This window comes from Amblyomma mixtum, chromosome 9, assembly GCF_055824585.1.
Source record: "Amblyomma mixtum isolate Tamu chromosome 9, ASM5582458v1, whole genome shotgun sequence".
NCBI lineage: Eukaryota > Metazoa > Arthropoda > Arachnida > Ixodida > Ixodidae > Amblyomma > Amblyomma mixtum.
Window position 1 is genome coordinate 122,355,477 of NC_143020.1, and position 22,780 is coordinate 122,378,256.

Here is a 22,780-nt window from a genome sequence, read left to right on the forward strand (position 1 = left end):
GCGATTAAGTTATAGTGGCTGGCGGTTGCAACAAATGAATTTAAGGATTTCCCAGACAGGGTGTGCAGTGTCTATTCCTTTCGTGCACACAATCTAATACAGAATTTACCGAGACCAGAAGGCATAGACGCCAAAGTACTACTTGATAATACAGAGACGGAACCTCGCGTTTGTGCTCGATTCTCGGTTCTAATAAGTGAGCCTATCTTGTCTGTCCAGGTGGATCATGGCTGTCAGTGTGCCGTGGTCCCTTCATGACGGCAACAGCAAAAAGTTGAAGGAAAATGGGCTTGCAAAGCAAGATTCGGTAAGCATGCACCCTCTCTCCGTCGTTAAAAATGCATCGGAGGCGTCAACAGTGCTCCGCAGAGCGTCCGCTAGGCGTGGAAGGAAACGCGCCGTGGTTGCGACAGCTTCTGCGCCCACTTTCCTAGCAAAACAGGTGCGATAGGGATTCCGTTTTGAAGATGACGTCACGGTTTTGTTTGAGCGGCGGGAAATTTGAACGGCACAGCGCTTACGTCCTGCGCTCCGGCCTCAGTCCGGCCTCAGTGGCATGTCCAAGGGTGGTCGAAATTCATTCGGAGTCCTCCACAACAGCGTTTTCCTCTCTCACTCTCTTCTTTCTCCCATTCTTCATGGTGCGGTTTAGGTGTCCACCCAATTGATATAAAGCCAATGAATGTATACGCTTGGTGTTCACAGCCACGACTGCAATTCATAAGCGAGGATCCTTCGCCTGATCAGCTAGCGCTCTAAAAAAAATTCGCTGTGTCTTAGCTTGGTTAAGCCCGGTAATTGCGAAAGCAATATCCGTACCTACGCCATGGTTCAACTGGTAGTGTAGCTGGTGGTGGTGCTCGTGGTTAGACTTGTGGCGATGCATCTGTTATACAATCCAATCCAATGCAATCCAATCCAATGTAATCTAATGTAATCTAATCTATTCTAATCCAATCCAATCCAGTCCAGTACAATCCAGTCTAGTCAGGCCGCCGTTCATGTGCACCGCCATCGCACACGGACGGCGCGAGATCGCGAAGCAATGTTAAGCCGCTGGTGGTTGGCACAGCTACTGCTTTCTAGCGACGTGAGTCGAGCCTAATCTCTTCAGCGTAACGCCACAATCGCGCTCCTAGCGGAGAGCGCAGGAGTTAGGCGCCGGTGGTGGCACCGCCGCGGCTTGCGACGGCGCGAGTCGGTCGCCCTTCTCTTTGGCGTGATGTCACACATGACGTCACACAGAGGTCAACTAAAGGTCAATGGTGGCACCGCCGCGCCACGGCAAAGGCTGAAAGTGCAAGTAGTAAAGCTTTCGCTTTAAAAACCGCAAGATCTACTGGAAAACTTGAAACTCCTTGTTGCTTATAAAGTGTGGCATGAAACCGCTCCCCCATGGGCGCCACTCGCACAGCTGATCGGAATGCGGCGCGACAGGCACTGTGACATAATGTGCGCCGGCGCGAAATTCAGACTGCGTCGCAGCGCCCACCACAACGAATGGATTGCGCATCGCGCGCCCTCTTTCTAGGTCGGGAAAGTGAGCCTGCGTGCCGTTATTAATGGTCTCCCCGGGTCGCCTTTTGCTGTCCTGTGAGTCCCACAAAAAAATGGCACAGCATCCTTTTGTCTGACGCCGCTTTTCTACCCCGCTGTCTGAAAAACAAACACTCCTCGCTTTCGGACCTCTACAAAGTATTGATTTTCTGCTCTCGCTGTTGCTATGTGTGCCTTAACACTTTCTGCTGGGCGTAACAATCCTCGCATGTGGAATTCTGGTTATATAATATACAAGCTGCACGATTCTAGTGCACTTTTCTTTATTCTAATATCAAAGAAACAGAATCATTTGACCATTTGAATGGCCTACGCCTGTTGCACTCTGGTGCCATCTACCGGCCGCTAAAGAAACTGCCGTCACTGATACTGCCGTAAAACCACAGGCACACTTTCTTAGGATTCCTAAAAAGGTGCGGTTAGCCCCACTGAGGACTTGGCAGCAGTTCATGAGGCAGGTAAAAATTCAGACTGCGAAAGGTTCCGCACCGTGCCGCCAAGTTATGAAAAAAACATGAATTAATGGTACCGTAGCAGCGGTGGCGTAGAGGTAGAGCATCCGCCTCGCGTGCAAGAGGACCGGGGTTCGAATCCCGGTGCCACGCAATTCTCCACCGGATAAAAAAAAAAACTCCGCGTGTCGATGGAATTGCATAACCAGGCTTGGAGTGCGGCCTGATTTCGGTGACCAGAACCGACAACGCACTTCCTCATCAGAACAGGATTCGGCCTCCCTGGTGTAGTACTTGGCCACAACCTTCTATGAACAAACCAGTTAACCCTCGGCCCTCAGTCCCCAGCGGCTGCGGAGCAACTGACCAAGGCGGCGGTCAGATCTGTGACGCAGCGGAGGGTGCTAAGAATCTCTGGCTCCGGACAAGCGGCCTTTGGAAACTGAACCTGGCAACTTTTAACGCAAGAACCTTATCAAGTGAGGCTAGCTTAGCAGTGCTGCTGGAGGAATTAGCCGGTATTAAATGGGATGTCATAGGGCTTAGTGAGGTTAGGAGGACAGATGAGGCGTATACAGTACTAAAGGGCGGGCATGTACTGTGCTATCGTGGATTAGCAGATAGGCGAGAACTAGGTGTGGGATTTCTCATAAATCAGGATATAGCTGGCAACATCGAGGAGTTTTACAGTACTAACGAGAGAGTGGCAGCTATCGTAATTAGGCTTAATAAGAGGTACAAGCTGAAGGTGGTGCAGGCCTACGCGCCTACATCAAGCCATGATGACCAGATAGTTGAAAGCTTCTATGAGGGTGTGGAATCGGCAATGACCAAAGTAAAATCACAGTACACTGTACTGATGGGCGACTTTAATGCAAAGGTAGGTAAAAAGCAGGCTGGATACAAGGCGGTAGGTGACTATGGCATAGGTTCTAGGAACAGTAGGGGAGAGTTATTAGTAGAGTTCGCATATAGAAATAATTTACGGATTATGAATACCTTCTTCCGCAAACGAGCAAACAGGAAGTGGACGTGGAAGAGCCCCAATGGTGAGACTAAAAATGAAATAGACTTCATACTGTGTGCACACACTGGCATCGTAGAGGATGTGGATGTCCTCGGTAAGGTCCGTTGCAGCGACCACAGAATGGTAAGGTCTCGTATTAGCTTAGATTTGAAGAGGGAACGGAGGAAACTGGTGAAGCGAAAGGCTATTAACGAGTTAGCATTAAGAGGGAAGGTAGAGAAATTCAGAATGTCGCTGCAAAACAGATTTTCCGCTTTAACTGAAGAAGACGACCGTAGTGTTGAAACAATGACTGATAATGTTACAGCTATCGTTACAAAGTGCGCCGCAGAAGTAGGTGGTAGGATGGTTCGACAGGATACCAACAAGCTATCTCAGGAGACTAAAGATCTGATTAAGAAACGTCAAAGCATGAGGATGTCTAACTCCACAGACAGGATAGAACTAGCAGAGCTATCTAAGTTAATAAATAAGCGCAAGGTAGCCGACATAAGAAAGTTTAACATGGAGAAAATCGAGCATGCTCTAAGGAATGGAGGTAGCCTAAAATCAGTGAGGAGAAAACTGGGCATAGGTAAAAACCAGATGTATGCGCTAAAAGACAAACAGGGCAATGTCATCAGCAATATGGATAAGATAGTTGAATTAGCCTAAGAGTTCTACACAAATCTATACAGTAGCGAATCTAGTCATCAAGTTACTGAGGGAGGCAGTCGAGCACAGCAATGGGACATCCCGCCAGTAACGAAGGAGGAAGTAAAGAAAGCCTTAGGAGCAATGCAAAGAGGGAAAGCAGCTGGTGGGGATGAGGTAACAGCAGATTTGCTGAAGGACGGAGGAGAGATTGTGCTACAAAAACTAGCCACCCTGTATACGCAATGCCTTGTGACCTCGAGAGTACCAGAAGCTTGGAAGAACGCTAACATTATCTTAATTCATAAGAAAGGAGACGTCAAGGACTTGAAGATTTACAGACCGATCAGCTTATTGTCCGTTGCCTACAAGGTATTTACTAAGGTAATCGCTAATAGAGTCAGGACAACCTTGGACTTTAGTCAACCAAATGATCAGGCAGGCTTTCGTAAAGGATACTCGACAATAGACCCCATTCACACTATCAATCAGGTGATAGAGAAATGCGCAGAATATAACCAACCCCTATATATAGCCTTCATTGATTACGAGAAAGCATTCGACTCAGTGGAAACTTCAGCTGTCATGCAGGCATTGCGGAATCAGGGTGTAGAAGAGTGCTATATGAAAATATTGGAAGATATTTATAACGTATTGAAGAAGCGTAGCTTGTTGGGCCAGTTGGTGCATGGTATGTAGAAAACCAGCGAAAAGGACGCATTCACAAGGAGGAGAAGTACACAGGACAACGCTGGAAACACAACTGAAAATTCTTTACTTCGCCAACATCAGAACAGGGCGCACATGCGCGAGAGCACCACAAATGCTATCAAAAAAGCAAAACACAAAACTGATTAAGCGAAGCGAAGAAACATGTGGCAATCTATGTCCCATTCATGAAAGAGTACTCTTTTGCCGTGAACCTGACAGAGCTGTCGCTGACGCATTCAGTCCCTAACTGCTTGATTTTAAAAGCTTCTAAGATTTCTCGTTCTATCTGTGTTTTGCCGCGGCCGATGATTTTGACATTATGGAACAAAGGGGTGCAGTCTTTGCAGTGGTTGCAGTGTCTTGGAAGATTTGCTGTGTTGCCTGGCTGCAGCGAAGTGCGGTGCTGCCTCATACGGTCGTTGACGCATTGACCCGTTTGACCTATGTAGGCCTTACCACAGGACAGTGGGAGCGAGTAAACAACATCGGTTGTGCATTTGGTGAACCTGGTCTGGTGTTTAACATTGCATTTCTTTTTTGTGCTCATTTTTGAGATACGCATTTCTGCGCCCACCAAACTGTCGTCGCTTTGTTCACGTATCTCAAAAATGAGCACAAAAAAGAAATGCAATGTTAAACACCAGACCAGGTTCACCAAATGCACAACCGATGTTGTTTACTCGCTCCCACTGTCCTGTGGTAAGGCCTACATAGGTCAAACGGGTCAATGCGTCAACGACCGTATGAGGCAGCACCGCACTTCGCTGCAGCCAGGCAACACAGCAAATCTTCCAAGACACTGCAACCACTGCAAAGACTGCACCCCTTTGTTCCATAATGTCAAAATCATCGGCCGCGGCAAAACAGATAGAACGAGAAATCTTAGAAGCTTTTAAAATCAAGCAGTTAGGGACTGAATGCGTCAGCGACAGCTCTGTCAGGTTCACGGCAAAAGAGTACTCTTTCATGAATGGGACATTGATTGCCACATGTTTCTTCGCTTCGCTTAATCAGTTTTGTGTTTTGCTTTTTTGATAGCATTTGTGGTGCTCTCGCGCATGTGCGCCCTGTTCTGATGTTGGCGAAGTAAAGAATTTTCAGTTGTGTTTCCAGCGTTGTCCTGTGTACTTCTCCTCCTTGTGAATGGGTCCTTTTCGCGGGTTTTCTACACATTTATAACGATTGCACAGCTACTATAGTTCTCCATAAAGTCAGCAATAAAATTCCAATACGGAAAGGTGTCAGGCAGGGAGACACGATCTCGCCAATGCTCTTCACTGCCTGCTTACAGGAGGTATTCCGGGGACTGCAATGGGAAGAGTTGGGGATAAGAGTTAATGGAGAATACCTGAGTAATTTGCGATTCGCTGATGGCATTGCCTTGCTAAGCCACTCAGGACAAGAACTGCAAAGCATGATCAATCAGCTAGACAGGCAGAGTAGAACGGTGGGGCTAAGAATTAACATGCAGAAAGCCAAAGTAATGTTCAATAGCCTTGCAAGGGAACAGCAGTTTGCAATTGGTAGAGAGGTGCTGGAAGTAGTAAGAGAATATGTCTACTTAGGGCAGGTAGTGACCGCAGATCCGGATCATGAAAGGGAAATAACTAGAAGAATAAGGTGGAGCGCGTATGGCAGGTTCTCTCAGGTCACGAATGGTAGCTTACCAATATTCCTGAAGAGAAAAGTATATAATAGCTGTATCCTACCGGTACTCACCTATGGGGCAGAAACGTGGAGGCTAACAAAGAGGGTTCAGCTTAAGTTAAGAACAACGCAGCGAGCTATGGAAAGGAAAATGATAGGTGTAACGTTAAGAGCTCGGAAGAGGGTGGAGTGGGTGAGGGAACAAACGCGGGTTAATGACATCCTAGTTGAAATCAAGAGGAAGAAGTGGGCTTGGGCAGGGCATGTAATGCGAAGGCAAGATAACCGCTGGTCCTTAAGGGTAACGGAGTGGATTCCAAGAGAAAGCAAACGTAGCAGGGGACGGCAGAAAGTTAGGTGGGCGGATGAGATTAAGAAGTTTGCGGGGATACAGTGGCGGCAACTAGCAAAGGACAGGGTTAATTGGAGAGACATGGGAGAGGCCTTTGCCCTGCAGTGGGTGTAGTCAGGCTGATGATGATGATGGATTACTGGTTCGGGCAGTCAGGTATAACAGTTGGGTATAACTTTTAATATTACATCTACTGCCATCAAATCTTCGTCCCGGAACAAAGACCGGGAGTTTTTGTCATTCAATTATTCACAGGTCCTTCTGCTCCTTTAAATGGTTCTTTTCTTCCTCAGCTACCAAGCTCATTTCCTCCCTCTATCCCATGTGAGGAGCAGCTATCGACCGGCAATAAAAGAAACTGACGAGTGAATCTCAGGAACAGAGGTACTAATGCTTCATAGGAAGTGTACAGCATCGACCGCTCTCTGGGCATCTGCACCCAAAAAAAATCTGACGCGAAATCATGGGCGAAAACGCTCAGCTGATGACAGTGACGCTATCGAATGCAAAGTTCAGCACAGAACTGCTAGATTTTATCAGAAATAGACAGCACCCAATATGTCCGTGAGGTTATTAGTACTGAGAAATAAATTGAGTTCAGAAGAGTTTAAATACCGGGTATTTACTTTGGTTCACTAATAATAACAACGGTGCGGTTTATTCGCGCTTAAAAAATGGAATGGATACGGGAGCACAGCAGAAATGGCTGTCATAATGACAACTTCAGAAGACCAAAGGCCACCCCCCAAGCAATGCAACAGTAGCTTCAGAGTCGGAGTGAAAAAGAGGTACATTCACGAAAAATGCATACTAAAAATGCATGAATTTGGAGCTCTTTACAAGAGGAGAAAAGAAAACAACCATTAAAAAAAATTATTGCATTTCTAGTCCAGACATATATACCACAGATCTAAACAAGAAAAAGGATGTACAGGAACACTAAAAAATTGGCAGGGTCTTAGCTTTGATTAAGCATGGTAGGCTGCGAAAGCAAAAGCGCAGCGCCTCCAACTGAAGGAACGCAGTGCGCCGCGTCTACAGGTCATGCGTGGCTACCGGCCGGCGCTGCGCGACTACTCAAAGCGTCTTCAGTAATTTTTTTATATTTTGTTTTTGATGTTGTTGCGACTGAGAGAAAGAAAGCATAATCTACAGCTGGTATGACGTCACAGCGGCAGTACCGCCACAGGCGCGCAGCGCGGCAAACACACACCATAACTGCAGCCGGGCTCTCTGAAGGAGCGAGTCGGTCGCCCATTATCTACAGCTGGTATGGCGTCACAGCGGCAGTAGCGCCACGGGTGCGCAGCGCGGCAAACACAAACCGTAACTCCAGCCGGGCGCTCTGAGGGAGCTAGTTGGTCGCCCTTAATCTACAGCTGGTAAGAAGCCACAGTGGCAGTAGCGCCACAGGTGCGCGGCGCGGCGTAACTGCAGCCGGGCTATCTGAAGGAGCGAGTTGGTCGCCCATATTCACTCCGCTAAAGGTCAAAACTTAACTGCGGCCGGGTCACGCGAAGGCTTGAAAGTGCGAGTAGTATTGCTTTCGCAATAAAACATAATCTACAGCTGGTAAGAAGCCACAGCGGCAGTAGCGCCACAGGTGCGCGGCGCGGCGTAACTGCAGCCGGACTATCTGAAGGAGCGAGTTGGTCGCCCATATTCACTCCGCTAAAGGTCAAAACTTAACTGCGGCCGGGTCACGCGAAGGCTTGAAAGTGCGAGTAGTATTGCTTTCGCAATAAAACATAATCTACAGCTGGTAAGAAGCCACAGCGGCAGTAGCGCCACAGGTGCGCGGCGCGGCGTAACTGCAACCGGACTATCTGAAGGAGCGAGTTGGTCGCCCATATTCACTCCGCTAAAGGTCAAAACTTAACTGCGGCCGGGTCACGCGAAGGCTTGAAAGTGCGAGTAGTATTGCTTTCGCAATAAAACATAATCTACAGCTGGTAAGAAGCCACAGCGGCAGTAGCGCCACAGGTGCGCGGCGCGGCGTAACTGCAGCCGGACTATCTGAAGGAGCGAGTTGGTCGCCCATATTCACTCCGCTAAAGGTCAAACGTAACTGCGGACGGGTCACGCGAAGGCTTGAAAGTGCGAGTAGTATTGCTTTCGCAATAAAACGTAATCTACAGCTGGTATGACGTCACAGCGGCAGTAGCGCCACAGGTGCGCGGCGCGGCGTAACTGCAGCCGGGCTATCTGAAGGAGCGAGTTGGTCGCCCATATTCACTCCGCTAAAGGTCAAACGTAACTGCGGATGGGTCACGCGAAGGCTTGAAAGTGCGAGTAGTATTGCTTTCGCAATAAAACGTAATCTACAGCTGGTATGACGTCACAGCGGCAGTAGCGCCACAGGTGCGCGGCGCGGCGTAACTGCAGCCGGGCTATCTGAAGGAGCGAGTTGGTCGCCCATATTCACTCCGCTAAAGGTCAAACGTAACTGCGGACGGGTCACGCGAAGGCTTGAAAGTGCGAGTAGTATTGCTTTCGCAATAAAATAAAACGGAGCAGGAGTCTGAAAACAAAAATTACTCCGCTTCGCACGAAGCACTAATAAGGCACACATCAGAAATGCAGCACTTATCAGCTAGATATGCCACGTGTGTTCATGCTGTATACATGCGCCACAACGTAATATGGCGGTATCGATGCGGATGTCGATGCAAGTGCAGTCACTCTCCCCGAGGCCCTGAGATTTGGAGACAATGATGGTCGCTTGAAAGAATGGACGGTAGATGTCAGCAAAAAGCGATTGATAAAGTGGTGGCTCAAAAGTTGGGAGGTGACGTAAGGTTACAAGTGAAGGATTAAAAAATGTATTTAAATAAAATAGCGCGTTTATAGGCCGATTTACTTCACCTGTAACACTTTTAAAGCAAAATCAAGAAAAAATAAGTCGAGCATGGTGGCAACCGCCACCACTCCGTTTCCAAGAGGACGCTACAATCTTCCATCCGCCATCCTTCTCCACTTGCATGCTCCGCCTTACATTCGGGGCCCCTTTATCTGGCGGTGGTGGTAGCAGTAGCAGTAAAAACCTTATTTCAGAACAAAGGAACGGAAGACCTATAGAACAGGGTATGACTTCTTAGATATTACGTTTTCACTTGACCGAGGCCAGTTAGCTCATTGGATGATGTCGTCGGTAGTTGTCACCACTAAACGTATCTGTTGGCGCCATTCGTGACGTCACTGTACAAATGTTGACTGGTGAGATTCAGCAATTATAGGTTATGACAGAAATCGCAAGCGTGTCTTCGCTTTGCTCGTGCTGCCTAAACTGGCGTCTGGGTCGCTGCTGACGGCAGGGTACCCAAGCCAACATATCCAAACTACATTCTATTCCCGACTACGTCATCGCAGTAGCTCATTGTACAGCTCGTAGGCTCGCCGGAAGCTTCCTGTATTTTTGCAGTCAGTATTTACGCAGTATACAAACAAATGAAAGCTCTGCAGTACAGCCGCGCAGTATCAGGTTCTCTTGTGCAACTTCTACAGCCCTAAAGCGTACTCAAAATTATCAAAATTCAGTTTCCCTATGATGTAGAAACCAAGTACGCGTTATAGCTACTCGACCACATTATAGGATGAGAGTAAGAAAACTCAAAAGCTGAGGCCGGTGGCACATGGCGCTGCGGACGCCGACGACGAGAACGCGAAGCTCCGGAAAGAGCTATTAAGAGCAAACGCTCTAACAGAATATGCGACATGAACAACTAAGTACCACCTAAATATATTGTTACGACGCTGTGGAAGTGGAAGACGAAGTGAACTCCCGCGCGAAAGGGACGAACGAAGAAGAAGAGGTTGATGGTCTTTCCTGTGCGCGTTGGTGCTCCCTGCTAGGAACTATTCACCCACGGCTTGTAAATAAATGTAAATAGCATTTCCCGTAACAATATATTCCACTTTCATTAAGGTCATTTAGGAGCATAGGCGTTACGTAAGACATTTTTATTCATGGAATAATAGGCTCGGACAGGGACTATCTTCAAATATCCAACGTGGGGCGAAATAATCGGTGCATTTAAGAAGAGGTAGAGACGGATGATATCGCTACGCGCTCCTTGACTTCAGCCATATGTATTTTGTAAATGAACACTTCAAGTGCTGTGCGGAAGCTAACCTTTGCACAGATGTTGCAGTTTTGATGTGTTTTTTTTTTGTTACCTTTCACGGTGTGCACTATTCCTCATATTAGAACAAAGTATTTAGCTTCAAGTCCACACTCGTGCCATCCCCTCTTTCTTTCTTTTATAGAGCTCAGATCCTGGTTGCCATCTAGATCTTAGTGAAGCCTTGCGTTCCATGGCGTTCATTTGATTTTTTTTTTTCAAAGAAGGAATAGCTGATGTACGAGAGCGAGGTTCTGGAAAAGGCCCCAGAGAAGAGATTACCGGCAGCAAACAATTGACACGCGTCGCCCCCTTCTCACTCTGAGAGCATCACAGCTTCCACTGTGTTATGGACAAACATCCCGGCTCCCCGGCCCCTGAAACGAAGCGCTGAGTGCACCTGACGAGATCCGGCTCAGAGCGTCATTACGGAAGCGAGGGATTGACCTTAATCGTGCGACGTGCCTAACGCGCAATGCGATTACGCGCTCAGCCGGTGTTTCCCACGCAGTTCCCGCATAGGGAGCTCTGTTCAGACGCGGCCAGGCAAGTCTTTCTCTGGGATTTGCCTCCACCTTATCGTTCTCGTTCTCTCTGGACGAGGGATTTACTGCTTCAACACTAGCAGTGAGTGTCTTTATAGTCTGGACACTCTAATCAGATGCTGGCTATAGCACTTCGAACTTGACATAAAAAAGCTAGGTATTGCTCTAACGCCGCCTCCACAAAGAGCTAGCAGCGGCAAACCCATTTGTGCAAAGAAAACCTGTTCCATGACTCCCATAACCCAGGTGGTCGAAATTTCCGGAGTCCTTCACTACGGCGTCTCTCATAGCCTTAGTCGCTTTGGGACGTTAAACCCCCTATAAACCAAACCAAACCATAAAAAATGGCTGATCTAGACTCTTGAAAGAACGTGAAAGCGCGGGGGGGGCTGTGGTCTCCGGAGACATTATCGTCAAGGCAAAGATCATAGGCTCGACAAAATAGTTCGGGGCGACAGCATTATCAGAGCTAGAAAGGAAATACCGACCGCTTTAAAAATCACCCTCATCAGCGCCTGACTAAGCCTACTGCAGGGCAAAGGTCTCTCCCATGTCTCTCTAGTTAACCCTGTCCTTTGCAACCGTATCCTCGCAAATTTCTTAATCATCTCATCCGCCCACATAACTTTCTGCCGCCCCTGCTATGCTTGCCTTCTCTTGGAATCCACTCCGTTACCCTTAAGGACCAGCGGTCATTCTGCCTTAGCATTACATGCACCGCCCAAGCCCATTTCTTCCCCTTGATTTCGACTAAAATGTCATTAACCCATGATTCTTCTCTCACCCATTCCGCCCGTTTCCGATATCTTAACGTTACAACTGTCATTTTCCTTTCCATAGCTCGCTGCGTTGTCTTTAACTTAAGCTGAACCCTTTTCGTTAGCCTCCACGTTTCTGCCCCGTAGGCGAGTACTGGTAAGATACAGCTGTTGCATACTTTTCTCTTGAAGGGTATTGGTAAACTGCATTCATGATCTGAGAGAACCTGCCGTCTAAATGTGGTGCCGTTATCGACACTCCACAGCTCAGTAAATTGAGCCAACCCAGCAGCTGATGTTTTTTTTTTCGGCTAAAGCCAAGAACTACTGGGCCTAAGCAAACGCCAAGTCCACATGACATTCCCACTTCTCTTCTCAAAACGTAGGCTGAAGTTTGAGCATCGCTCCTTAAAGCGAGACAGTTACCGGCTATTTCCCGCGCTCACAGCCTCATCCTCCTCCTGTGAACACAAACGCAAGAAGGTGTCATATGATGCCCTATCCCCTCCTTTATCCTTGCGCACCCATTCTCCCTCTACTAGCCCATAATCCTCGCTGTATCCTTCAGAGAAGACTGCGGCAAATTGCCAGCCCCCACGCCTAATCTTTTTGTCTTCCGTCTTCTGCCTGCTAACAATGAGAAAGATCTTTGCGTGCTGGCGTGAAAGAAACAGCTCTCGCAATGTCTGATAGTTCAGCTCCGACTGTTTGAGTGCATTAAACCGTGATGCCTGGGTTACATTGTGTTTTCCTTTGCGTATGTCATCATTAATGCAACATCAGTGCTGTGCAACTTCTCTGCATAATCAACACGTGGTATCGGATTTTTGCAGGCGATGAGAAGCCCCGTTTTGGAGAGAAAGCGGGCTCAGCAATCATTTTTATTAACTGTAGCTCCTTAACACACATTCTACATTTTCTACATTTTGCTCCTTTTCAAATACGGCGCGGCAGGAATCGAACCCGCTAGCTCGTCGCCGACAGCCGAACGCTTTGTCCGCTGAGCAATCACTGGCCACTGTAGTTCCTCAGTGCAGACGAGAAATCCTTTTCTGTCTGCTTGTGGTATGAGACTTTCAGAATAAGGGCATGTAGGAGAATATCTGTTAGGGGCATGTAGGAGAATAGCGGGGGGCCAGTGCGCATGAACGGAGCAATAACCCCGTCAAGTTATTGTTCTGCGCATGCGCACAGGCACCCTGCTATTCCCCTATCCTCCTAATAGATAGGGTCCCCCTATTCGGAAAGTTCCCATTAACGCAACAGCGTTAAGGGTCCCGTTCAAAGGAAAACCCAGCCTCGTCTTCGTCGTCGGTGGAGGCAGCATGAGCGAAAACTTCCCAGAAAAATCCCCGGATGTGACCACTTGTGACGTACTCAAAACCTGCCCATCGTTGCAGGTGGCAACCTTCCACCGGATTGTGAGCAAACAGCAGACAGCAGCAAGTGGCAGTTAAATTAATAGCTGGTCGCGAGATGCTGCTCGGGGACAGCAACCTAGAATTCACAAGCCCCAGCGGCAGCTGCGTTTGAGACAGTCACCTTACAGGGCAGGGCACCACTGCGTCAGTTGTGGTGTGGGGACTCCCAGTGATCCATGAATGAGAAGTGTGGGACCAATTCCGCTTACAGGGGTATTAACTCATTGGCGGTATCGCTTCATACCCTTACGTGGGAGCTTAAGTGTCCGCTCCAGTTTTTGCACTCACCTGTGATTAAAACTTAAACTGTGTTCCCCTCACTCAAGTAATGCCCATGTGAGAGAATAAGCTGGTGCTTGAAAATATTCACAAGGGATCATAAGAACGAGCTGAATACTGGTTTTAGAAAATCGAACGCTTGCTTTCAATTCCCCCACAGTCCGATAGCGTGACTCCACCCCCTACCCTCCGCCCCTGCCCCCCTCCACCGCACCTTTCGCATCATCGCTTTCCTTCTTTTGACCTCCTGCTCCCCTGCATGCATACTATGCAGACGCTAGCTACTGCCCCCAGTAACCCCTAAAGAAGGAGCCGAGCCACCTTCGAAATGTTGGATTTTAAATTTAACAAGTTTTTGGTTGGAGACGTGTCCGAGTTTAGAAATATCTCATTTGTGGGCAGCAATAATAGCACTCAAAGATATTATCTGGAAATTACGAGGATGGATCAGGAGAGATCCATCGTCGTAACTCAACAACTCAACAGGCAATCATTTCTAGAACAACGCGAAAGTTCACTATACCGGAAGTAAACTTAGTTTCGAGCAGCCAGTCCCTAGAGAAACAGGCGAAAAGTTAAAGATAAACATCCGAGCAGCGCCTCAATGTTTATTAGGGCGCGATCCGAATTCGCGGTGACGCCCCTTCCACTCCTTGTCGTGCCAGCCGGAGACCACCTTGGTGAAGTGGAACGCGTCACCGCACACACCGCGAAAGTCGTCGAGGGACACGTCCCAGACGCCGAGGCAGGCGGCCCTGTGCTTGTACAGCGCCATCCTTAGCAGGCGCTGCACGTTGCTGGCGTCCAGGTAGCCCACCCACTGGTCGTCGCGGGCCACGTACGACGCGAATGTTCCCTGCACCATGGTGGGCCACGTCTGGTTGCAGACCTCGTAGTACGCCAGCAGGCCAGGCTGGCGGGTGTAAGGACCGGGCCGGCCCGGTCCCGACGTGGCAGCATGGGCGTCGTGTTTCCCCGGGCTTAACAGCGTATAGGTCCTGGCTCCAACCGACAGAATGAAGCAGAACTTGCGAAACAGCTGCACGTTCCCTGCTCCGACCAGAGCGTGGCGGGTGTGGAGGACGTCGTTGAGCGGATCTGCGAACGTCGTGACCTTGACCGTGCTGCTGCTTTCTGTACTGAAGCCGTCTTCTGGCTGCAAAACCCAGTTTCCGATCACCAGAAACCGGTCGACGTGACGGGACAGTTCACCGAAGTTGAAGTACGCATGACGAAGTTCCTCGTTGTTCGGAACTGCGATGAACAGCTCGCTGTTGGCGCCCAAAAAGTCACGGAGACCGGCTGCAATACCGAGGAGCTTCTGTCGGTATCGCGACGCCTTGGCGCCGCTGTCGTTTCTACGGTTCACCGCCATCTTCCACTGGATGACGACACCGTCGAACCCGTACTGCTGGAGCCAGGAGGCGACGTTGCGCGCAAACGCAACGACATCCTTCCTCTGCGTGGACATGCGTTGGAAGGCGTTCGAGTCGCCGATGTCTTCACCAATGGCCACCATCACGGACACGTGCCGGTACCGCTTCTTTAGGCCAGCAAACTTCGCGAAGCCGCCACGTTCGATGTCAAACGCCGGGTCCTTGGCCACAAGCGCGTATTCCTCGTTCACTCCGACGGAGGCGTAGATTATGTGGCTGCAGTAGGGCACAGGAATGTGGCCGGTGTGGAACGACATGGGCTCTTCTCGCCTGTAGCTCGTGTGGTTGAAGTAGCACACGACGCTGTATGACGGACTGATGTCCACATCGAAATTGAGTACTTCCTCGGTGGTAGTTGTTGTAGACGAGGTTGTCGAGCTGGTGCCATTTGTAACAAAGAAAGTCGTCTTTGTGGTGCTTGTGGTCACCACAGTGCTGGTAGTTGGTGGCGCTGTCATCGATTTCGAAGTCATCGTTGTCGATTTTGTCGTATTCGTTGTGGTCGTTTCTGACGTTGTAGCTTGCGTTGTGCCGGCCGTTGGGATCTGAGTGACGACAGCCGTTTCGTCTTCAGTTTCGTTGTGAACAAGCGTAGGCTGCATGCTAATGTCATCATTGTGTACATTGCCATTGTGGTCTGGGTGCCCGGTACTCTCAGGATTCTCACTGCAAAAGCAGAGGTAATAAATCTCGGAATAGAGCCCAAAGATCAAGATCACTTCAGGCCTTTAAAATTGTTTGTTTCTAATATTTTTGAAACGGTTACAGCAACCCGCTGAAGAAAATTCGCGCCAGACCACCTGAGGCGGAGCCGAACTTAAAATCATCCACAGTAAACTGTTTTCCAATCAGCTGTAATCAACTTGCAGTATACCTAAATATAGAAACCGTATACTTGGGGTTTGCTATCGTCCCCATACTTCCGTTTCTAGCTTTTTTAATGATTTGCGTGACGCTATTAACGCCATTATTACGCGCTATCCAAGGTCTTCTCCGACGCTACTAGGAGATTTTAACTACTCTTCCGTAATTTGGACGTCTACTCTACTCTATTTTCCACGGTGTGCCAGGCATTCCTCGATACTTCTTTATTTAACATGTTCAAATGACTATGGCCCAAATCGCACTGGAGCTGGGTCTTCGAACAGTCTATAGACTTCCTCCGCACTACGAACTCGGAACTTATTAGCTCGCTGTTGCTCCTGCCTGATGTAGCATCCGCAACTTAGTACAATATAATCTTAACACTAACGCACCCATTCGCTGAAGCAAGCGAATAGTAATTCACAAGCATAAGAAGGCTCATCTTGATCCAATTAGCAGCGAACTTTCGTTGTTCAATTATCATTAACTCTCCTGTTCCGACTCACGGTCTGTCCGAGACAACTGGTCGTTTTCACAAATAAAAAAAGAGCTTATGTGCACATACATACCTACAAAAACTGTGCCTAACCTGTTATCCTTTCTAGGCTCATCAGGTGTATTTAGGCCTGCACATAACATTTTACCTTAGTAGAATAATGTAGTTGATGTAGTTGATCAACTACATTATTAACGTCAACCACGCTCAAGATCTACGTCGGAACCTTAAAGTACCTACTGCAGTGAAACTAACATTGTACAACTCATTAGTTAGGCCTATATTATACATGCGTCTTCAGTCTGGGACTGGTCATTCGGCGCTTCCTAATCTCTCAATCTAATTTAGAATAAGTCGGCACGCTTCGTCATTTTCCAACTATGATCACACAAGCAGCGTCACAGCTACGAAAAACATCTAACTTCCCACTTGTTCATCGCCACAAGAAAAGCATATCGGCTCAGCTTATTTCATAAAATCTGTAAAATACCCAAATAAAGTGTCAATTCATCACCTGTCCATTTTGTATCTCATCGCGAATCGATCATGTTCACAAAATTAACATTGTGACTTGTACCAATCCCTCGTTTTATTCATACTGCGCACATCAGCTGACTGAAACCACCTTGCACAAGACATCGTGCCTATTACAGATCCTGTTCTCATTCACAATTCACTGTGTCACCTATTCTTTAAAACAGATGCTTGGGCAAGTTGGTAACTCATTTTCACCACGGACACGAAGGGAGACACGACACACACACCGCTCGTGTGTGTCGTGTCTCCCTTCGTGTCCGTGTTTTAGTGCGCGCTGTTCCGGTGAAAACCTATTCTTTAGTGCTCTGTTTTAGTCTACCTTCATATCATTGTTTGTATTGTTTGGTTTCGTGCTTTTTATACTTTTATATGAAACCGCCTCCCACAAAACTCTGCACATTTACATGTCCTGTCCTACCTCAGAATTCACGTGTCACCTCTCTTCAAGTAACCTGTTCAAAATTACCATCATATTTCAGTTTACACTGTAAGCGGGCGCCCTTTTCATTTGTATGTTTGCTACCGTCAGCCTTCTACGGATATGATCCGTCGAGATGTTAACCTCCATCTCCTGCATGGAACGCAATGCTCATATCTTCATCGGGTGACAGTGCGAAACAGCCCGATGCAAAATAAAGATTCCTCTTCACAGAGGCTTGTGTACCAGTCCCTCTTGCAAAAGCTTCCCCTTCCCCGAAGAGGGACCAGTTTCTTTTAATGGGAAAGCACTACACCAGTCGTACCAACCCCGGCCAAGAATCGTGTCTTGTTCCGTGCTCCGAATTAACCAGAGCTTACCAGAGTTACTCATGTAAGCGCGGGTTAGTTAAGAGAAGCGTCGTGCAAGCTGCAGCCAATGGGACGAAGCTTGGGTAATTTCGGAGGACCATTCGCCAATGACAGGCAGGTGGCAGTTAAATCATAGATTGGTCTCGAGAGATTGCACGGGAAGAACAACGTTGGTCGCACAATCCATACAGGAGGCTGTGGTAGAAACAGCCACCTGGCAGTGCAGAGGCGCATCGCTTAACCGCTGCGCCACTGCGCCACTGCGCTGGTAGCGGTATATGAGGACTCGCCGCCGTCAGTATATGTTCAATAGAGAATACCTCACTGAAAAGGTGGTTCGTGTTGCGGCGTTCACACAGGGGTTCAAGTTCGTATGCGCTAACCAGCGTGTCTAAGCAAACAGTTTAACTGTCCCTGATGAAAACGATATTTCATAAGAAGTTCACTTCAGAGAATCACTGCAGTCTCGGGCAAGTGCGCATTCACCTCCAGCAGAGTTAATTTGCAAAACAAAAAAAAAAACATTTGTGTGAAAAATTCTCTCCAGTCACACCGCACTAAAGCTTAACTCTCGCGTTGCTCACTCGTAACCATCCAGTGACTTTTTCGCTAGAATTCTTCTCACACGTGCGTTCGGTACAATGTCTCGCGGCTTCCAAGCGTGTGCGGTGCTCATGTACCCGCACATTGATGCATGGCACATGCAGTTTCTCTGCCTACGAATGTCACACTGCAAAAGGAGAAGATAAGTGCACTGGCGGCAATATGAGCGCTACGGCCCCGTGTCTGAATGTTTGTGGTTCCTCCATTAAGAGACGTACCCCCTGTTGCTGTCTTTTTACAGCGGAAACTGTCTCAGCGACATCTAAAGCCCTGCGCGGCGTCCGACTTTCCCATGCCAAATTATTCCACGCCCCTTTGTCCTCATCCCTGCAGTCACGCTCTCACAAGCAAAAGTAAACTATAGTCTTGACGTGCCAGACATAGACCTCGATCCAAGCAAACCCTCTCTGAGTGGCCCGCACAATAATCAACCGTCCGTAGAAAAGCCAGCTGCAACCTGCCACGATTGGCAGGTCGATAAGTGGAGAGAGGGAAACGCCCCTCTCCTCTAGAGGAGAGGGGGGGGGGGAGAGACCGGTAGGTGGCCACCATGGGATGAATCCCGTCACCTAGCAAGGTTGACGCACCGAAGAGCCGGCTGCGACCTGCCCAGGTTGGTAGGTGACAACGGGAGCAAAGGGTAACCTCTCTCTCCTCTTCTAGGGTAGACGAGGGAAGACCGCAAGGGGTCTGCCACGGGAAGAACGTTGCCACCTGCCAAGGTTGGTACACGGAATAGCTGGGGGCGACCTGTCACCTACAACGCTTGGCAGGTAGCAAACTAGAAAGACCGAAATTCCTCTCTGCATTTGTACGGTATGTGTAGCCATGCATGACAGCTCACAAAGAGGTTCATACGCTGTCAGACTGTCACAGCTAATAGAAATTAGGTGTGCTCCAAGCTTTTTAAGCGGTCTACACTATTATGCTGTCCGTAGCCTCAATGGCTTTGCGTTGTTTTTGTGAAGCACGGGAAGGCGACACAAGCATACGACCTCGCCCGATAGCGTGTAGTGGTAAAGGATATAAGCCAGTTTCACATACCCCAGAGGCCTGGACTGTTCTCTGTCGTCATCGCTGTCCAAAAATGGTTCCGTGGCGGGCTGCCTCTTTCGAGTGGATGGCGGCGGTTTGTGGGCGCCGTGTCTACCCCGAACTTCGGGTCTGGCGGTGTGTCCAAAGCCGGAGTCGCCCGATGGGTCCAGGGCCTTACACGAACGGACATAAAAATTAGCGAAACAATTGTGAAGCATTCTTGAAATTCAGTATGCGCTGTCGACGCAGTCGCAAAGGAACTGATTTCAGCAGCTGTTCGGGTGGAAAATGGCAAGATTCCGAGATTCGGTCGTAAAGACCTACCCAAAACTACTGCCTATCGGAGCTGCTATCGTCACCGTTCCATTCCTAGGTGTGAATGATGCGGCGAGCCTTGGCTATCGCCCGTGTACACCCTTTAGCTGATGTTCTTCAGTGCAAGCCGGCGCGCCATGATCGATAAAAACCTGGGTTGGTTGTCTTATGCACTCGCACTCAGACGGCAGCTTAATGAACGAAAGGGAACGAGGCACACAGGCTGCGGTGGATCGCAGGTCGTGGATCACTGGTGTCATGCTGCGCGGCCACGAATAGACGGGCGACGAAGCCGAGGGACAGGTCAGATTTGAGTACGAAACCTTTATATGGCCCATCGCCAACGAAACCCGACGGTGCTAACCATTAAAACCTCCCAGTGACGTCACCATCATCTCGCATGACGTCCATGATTGCGACGTATACAGCAAAGGAATATAAAATTTACTAAGAAGGTGTGGGGCATTGAGCCACGGACCTTCACATTGCAAGGCGCGAACGCAATCCATAGGCCGCAAAACCGCGCTGCTTCCTGACGAATAAAGGGGAGCCTAATGTATGCGTTGTCTTACGACTGCATTCTAATAAGCTGTAGTGTGGTTCTTTAATGAACCTCGCAACAGCGCTCACGATAAGACAATGCTTTCGAATTCAAAGCACGAAAGTAGTCTTAAGTGCCCAGCTCTGTAATAATTCCTGCCTGCGAAAAGCACACGCGCCAGGTTGGTATCGCCGTCTGTTGGTGATTCCGAGAAATTGGCTTCGCCGGTGGCTCACTGGCGGTTCACGCCGCATCAGAGAGAATTTAAGGGTGGCCCGCCGATGGGCCAAGGCGCACATGGATAAGAGCAAAAGAAAATCGCTGCCACAGTGAACGCGTTAATTTCGAACTGCGTTAGAATGCGCAAGTATTCTACATTTACTGTCACGATCAAGAGTACGCAGACAACGAAAGCGATGACTGAAATGAATGACAGCGCTAACTGGCGGCCCGCACCTGGTGTATAGAACCACGCAATGTGCATGCACATCTTGCGTTACGAGCTTGTCGGCTACATCTCCCGCCTCGAGTATGCGCACAACTGCTGGACAAGAGCCTATGCGCTCTGACCACGTCTGACGTTGAGCGCCAGCAAAACGTTGGCCCCAGCTCTTTCAATTAGTTGTATATTGTGAGGCGCATTTTACTGACTTCTCCATTGGTATCCGAGACGTTATTTCTGCAGCTGATGGATTTTTTAGCACCCCAATAGATGTTGCTATAACTTCCAACATAGAAGTGTGTCGAATATGAATTCTTGAAGTTGATTCAAACGATCACTAATGTTGTAGTAACACACGGGCAAGCAGCTGAACCAATAGCGAGGCGACTCGCAAGGTATGCCGTGATCGCGATCCATTGGTACCTAATGCAATGTGCGACTGTTTCTACGTTTCGAATAAGCCTAGTCCTATCTATAGTCACCATATTTGGTGAGATTAAAGCATTATTCAGAAATTTAGGTGAAAAGTTCGTTTAGAGTTCCTTTGTCAAACAGTCGCCGGTCATCAGAAATCCTGCAGAAGAAGCATCGTGGTCTTGTTTATTTCAAAACTGCGTTTGTTAATCACCTCTGCTAGTGAGCTCAGGTTTCGATTCCCAACCCCAAAGAGCGTATTTCGATGAAGGTGAAATTGAAAAAATTCCCTGTACCGTGCCACGTCCGCCAATTAACAAAACCCTCAGTGTTTCGATTAAATCTGAAAGCTTTCATTACCGCGTTCCTGATGGCCGCCTCACCCTCGCTTATAACGCAATAATCCATTAATTATTACTATAAATGAGCTGAGGGATAACTTTAAGGCCGGCTGTTTTTTATATTCCTTTCAAACGTTTTTTCACTCATTTTCAACGTCTCGCAATGCCTAACCGGGTAGCTAAACGGCTGTGGCTGCTGGCTACTGGTACAAGATAGCGAGATTAAAATGGGCAGCGGCGGCTGTATTTCGACGAATGAAAACGCCCGTGTACTGAGATGTTTCCATGTGATGGGCACTTCGAACTATTTTTTCGGCGTTTTTCACAACAGCAGTTCTTGTCACTGTCCCCGCGCTCTGTATTTCCCTGTGCGTTCAATCTATCAAGGTGTCGGCCACAGTAGGAGTGTAGTGGACCCTTAAAAAAAAACATTTTAGACAGTGTCTATAGACTTCTGTCTATAAAGTCTACAGACTCTCTATAGACTAAAGTCTATAGGCAACACAAATGCAATAGACAGTCAATAGATTTATGGCCATACACTTTTAGTATACTTTTGTCCATAGACAGTCTATAGGCTATGAATAGACAAAAAGCAATATGTATAGCAAGTCAATAGAGTCAATAAGAAGTCTACAGACTGTCTATAGACCATTTTTATAAGGGGAGGAGCCACCTTTTCCTTGTAGTCGTCGGGCGGTGGCTCCCTACTGGACAACGCCCAGAGCAGCGCCGCGATGATGGCCGCGTTGACGCACAAGGCGAGCGCGTAGACCACCTTGGTACGGGACGAGTGGTCGACCTCGTCTCGCGAGGGACCAACCTTGACGAGACGAACGCGGCGGAGCGTAGCGGGGCGGTGCTGACCCATCGGCATCGCTCGCTGCGCCATAGCGGAGAGCGGACCACTGAGGCAGCACCCACGCCAAGAAGGGATGGGTATTCCAAAGCCGAGCAGTGCGCTGTCGAGAAAGAAATATTTCACCCACAATCTTTTCTCAGATACAACTCACGAACGCCCCGCCGCGGTGGCTCAGTGGTTATGGTGCTCGGCTCCTGACCCGAAAGACGCGGGTTCGATCCCGGCCGCGGCGGCTAGAATTTCGATGAAGGCGAAATTCCAGAGGCCTGTGTGCTGTGCGATGTCAGTGCACGTTAAAGAACCCCAGGTGGTCGAAATTTCCGGAGCCCTCCACTGCGGCGTCCCTCATAGTCTGAGTCGCTTTGGGACGTTAGGCCCTCATAAACCATTAAATTAAAACAGGCTTCGTGCCGCGGTGGCAAGATTCGCTAGCGCTTTCGCTTGCATGTGAAACAGACATTAAGGACACGACGGCTAGAGACCCGTTTAAAACAGCACGCCATTCAAGGGCCTCAACTCTGCTCTTGGTGAATTCATTCTGCTCATGCAGCTATGAAGAACGCTGGCCACCCAACGATGACCCAGTATTCTACTTTCTGAAG

At 48.6% G+C, this 22,780-nt stretch overlaps 1 protein-coding gene across 1 annotated transcript; it reads right to left on the reverse strand.

Moving 5' to 3' along the window:
- Positions 1-14,104: 14,104 nt before the first annotated feature.
- LOC149331046 (chitinase-3-like protein 1) lies at positions 14,105-22,193 on the reverse strand. Its single transcript, XM_089560064.1, has 3 exons — positions 21,993-22,193; positions 19,273-19,436; positions 14,105-15,605 (listed from the first exon to the last, which is right to left on the reverse strand). Exons 1-3 carry the CDS (start codon positions 22,191-22,193, stop codon positions 14,105-14,107), a joined length of 1,866 nt encoding a protein of 621 aa, XP_089416190.1.
- Between the last annotated feature and the right edge of the window lie 587 nt (positions 22,194-22,780).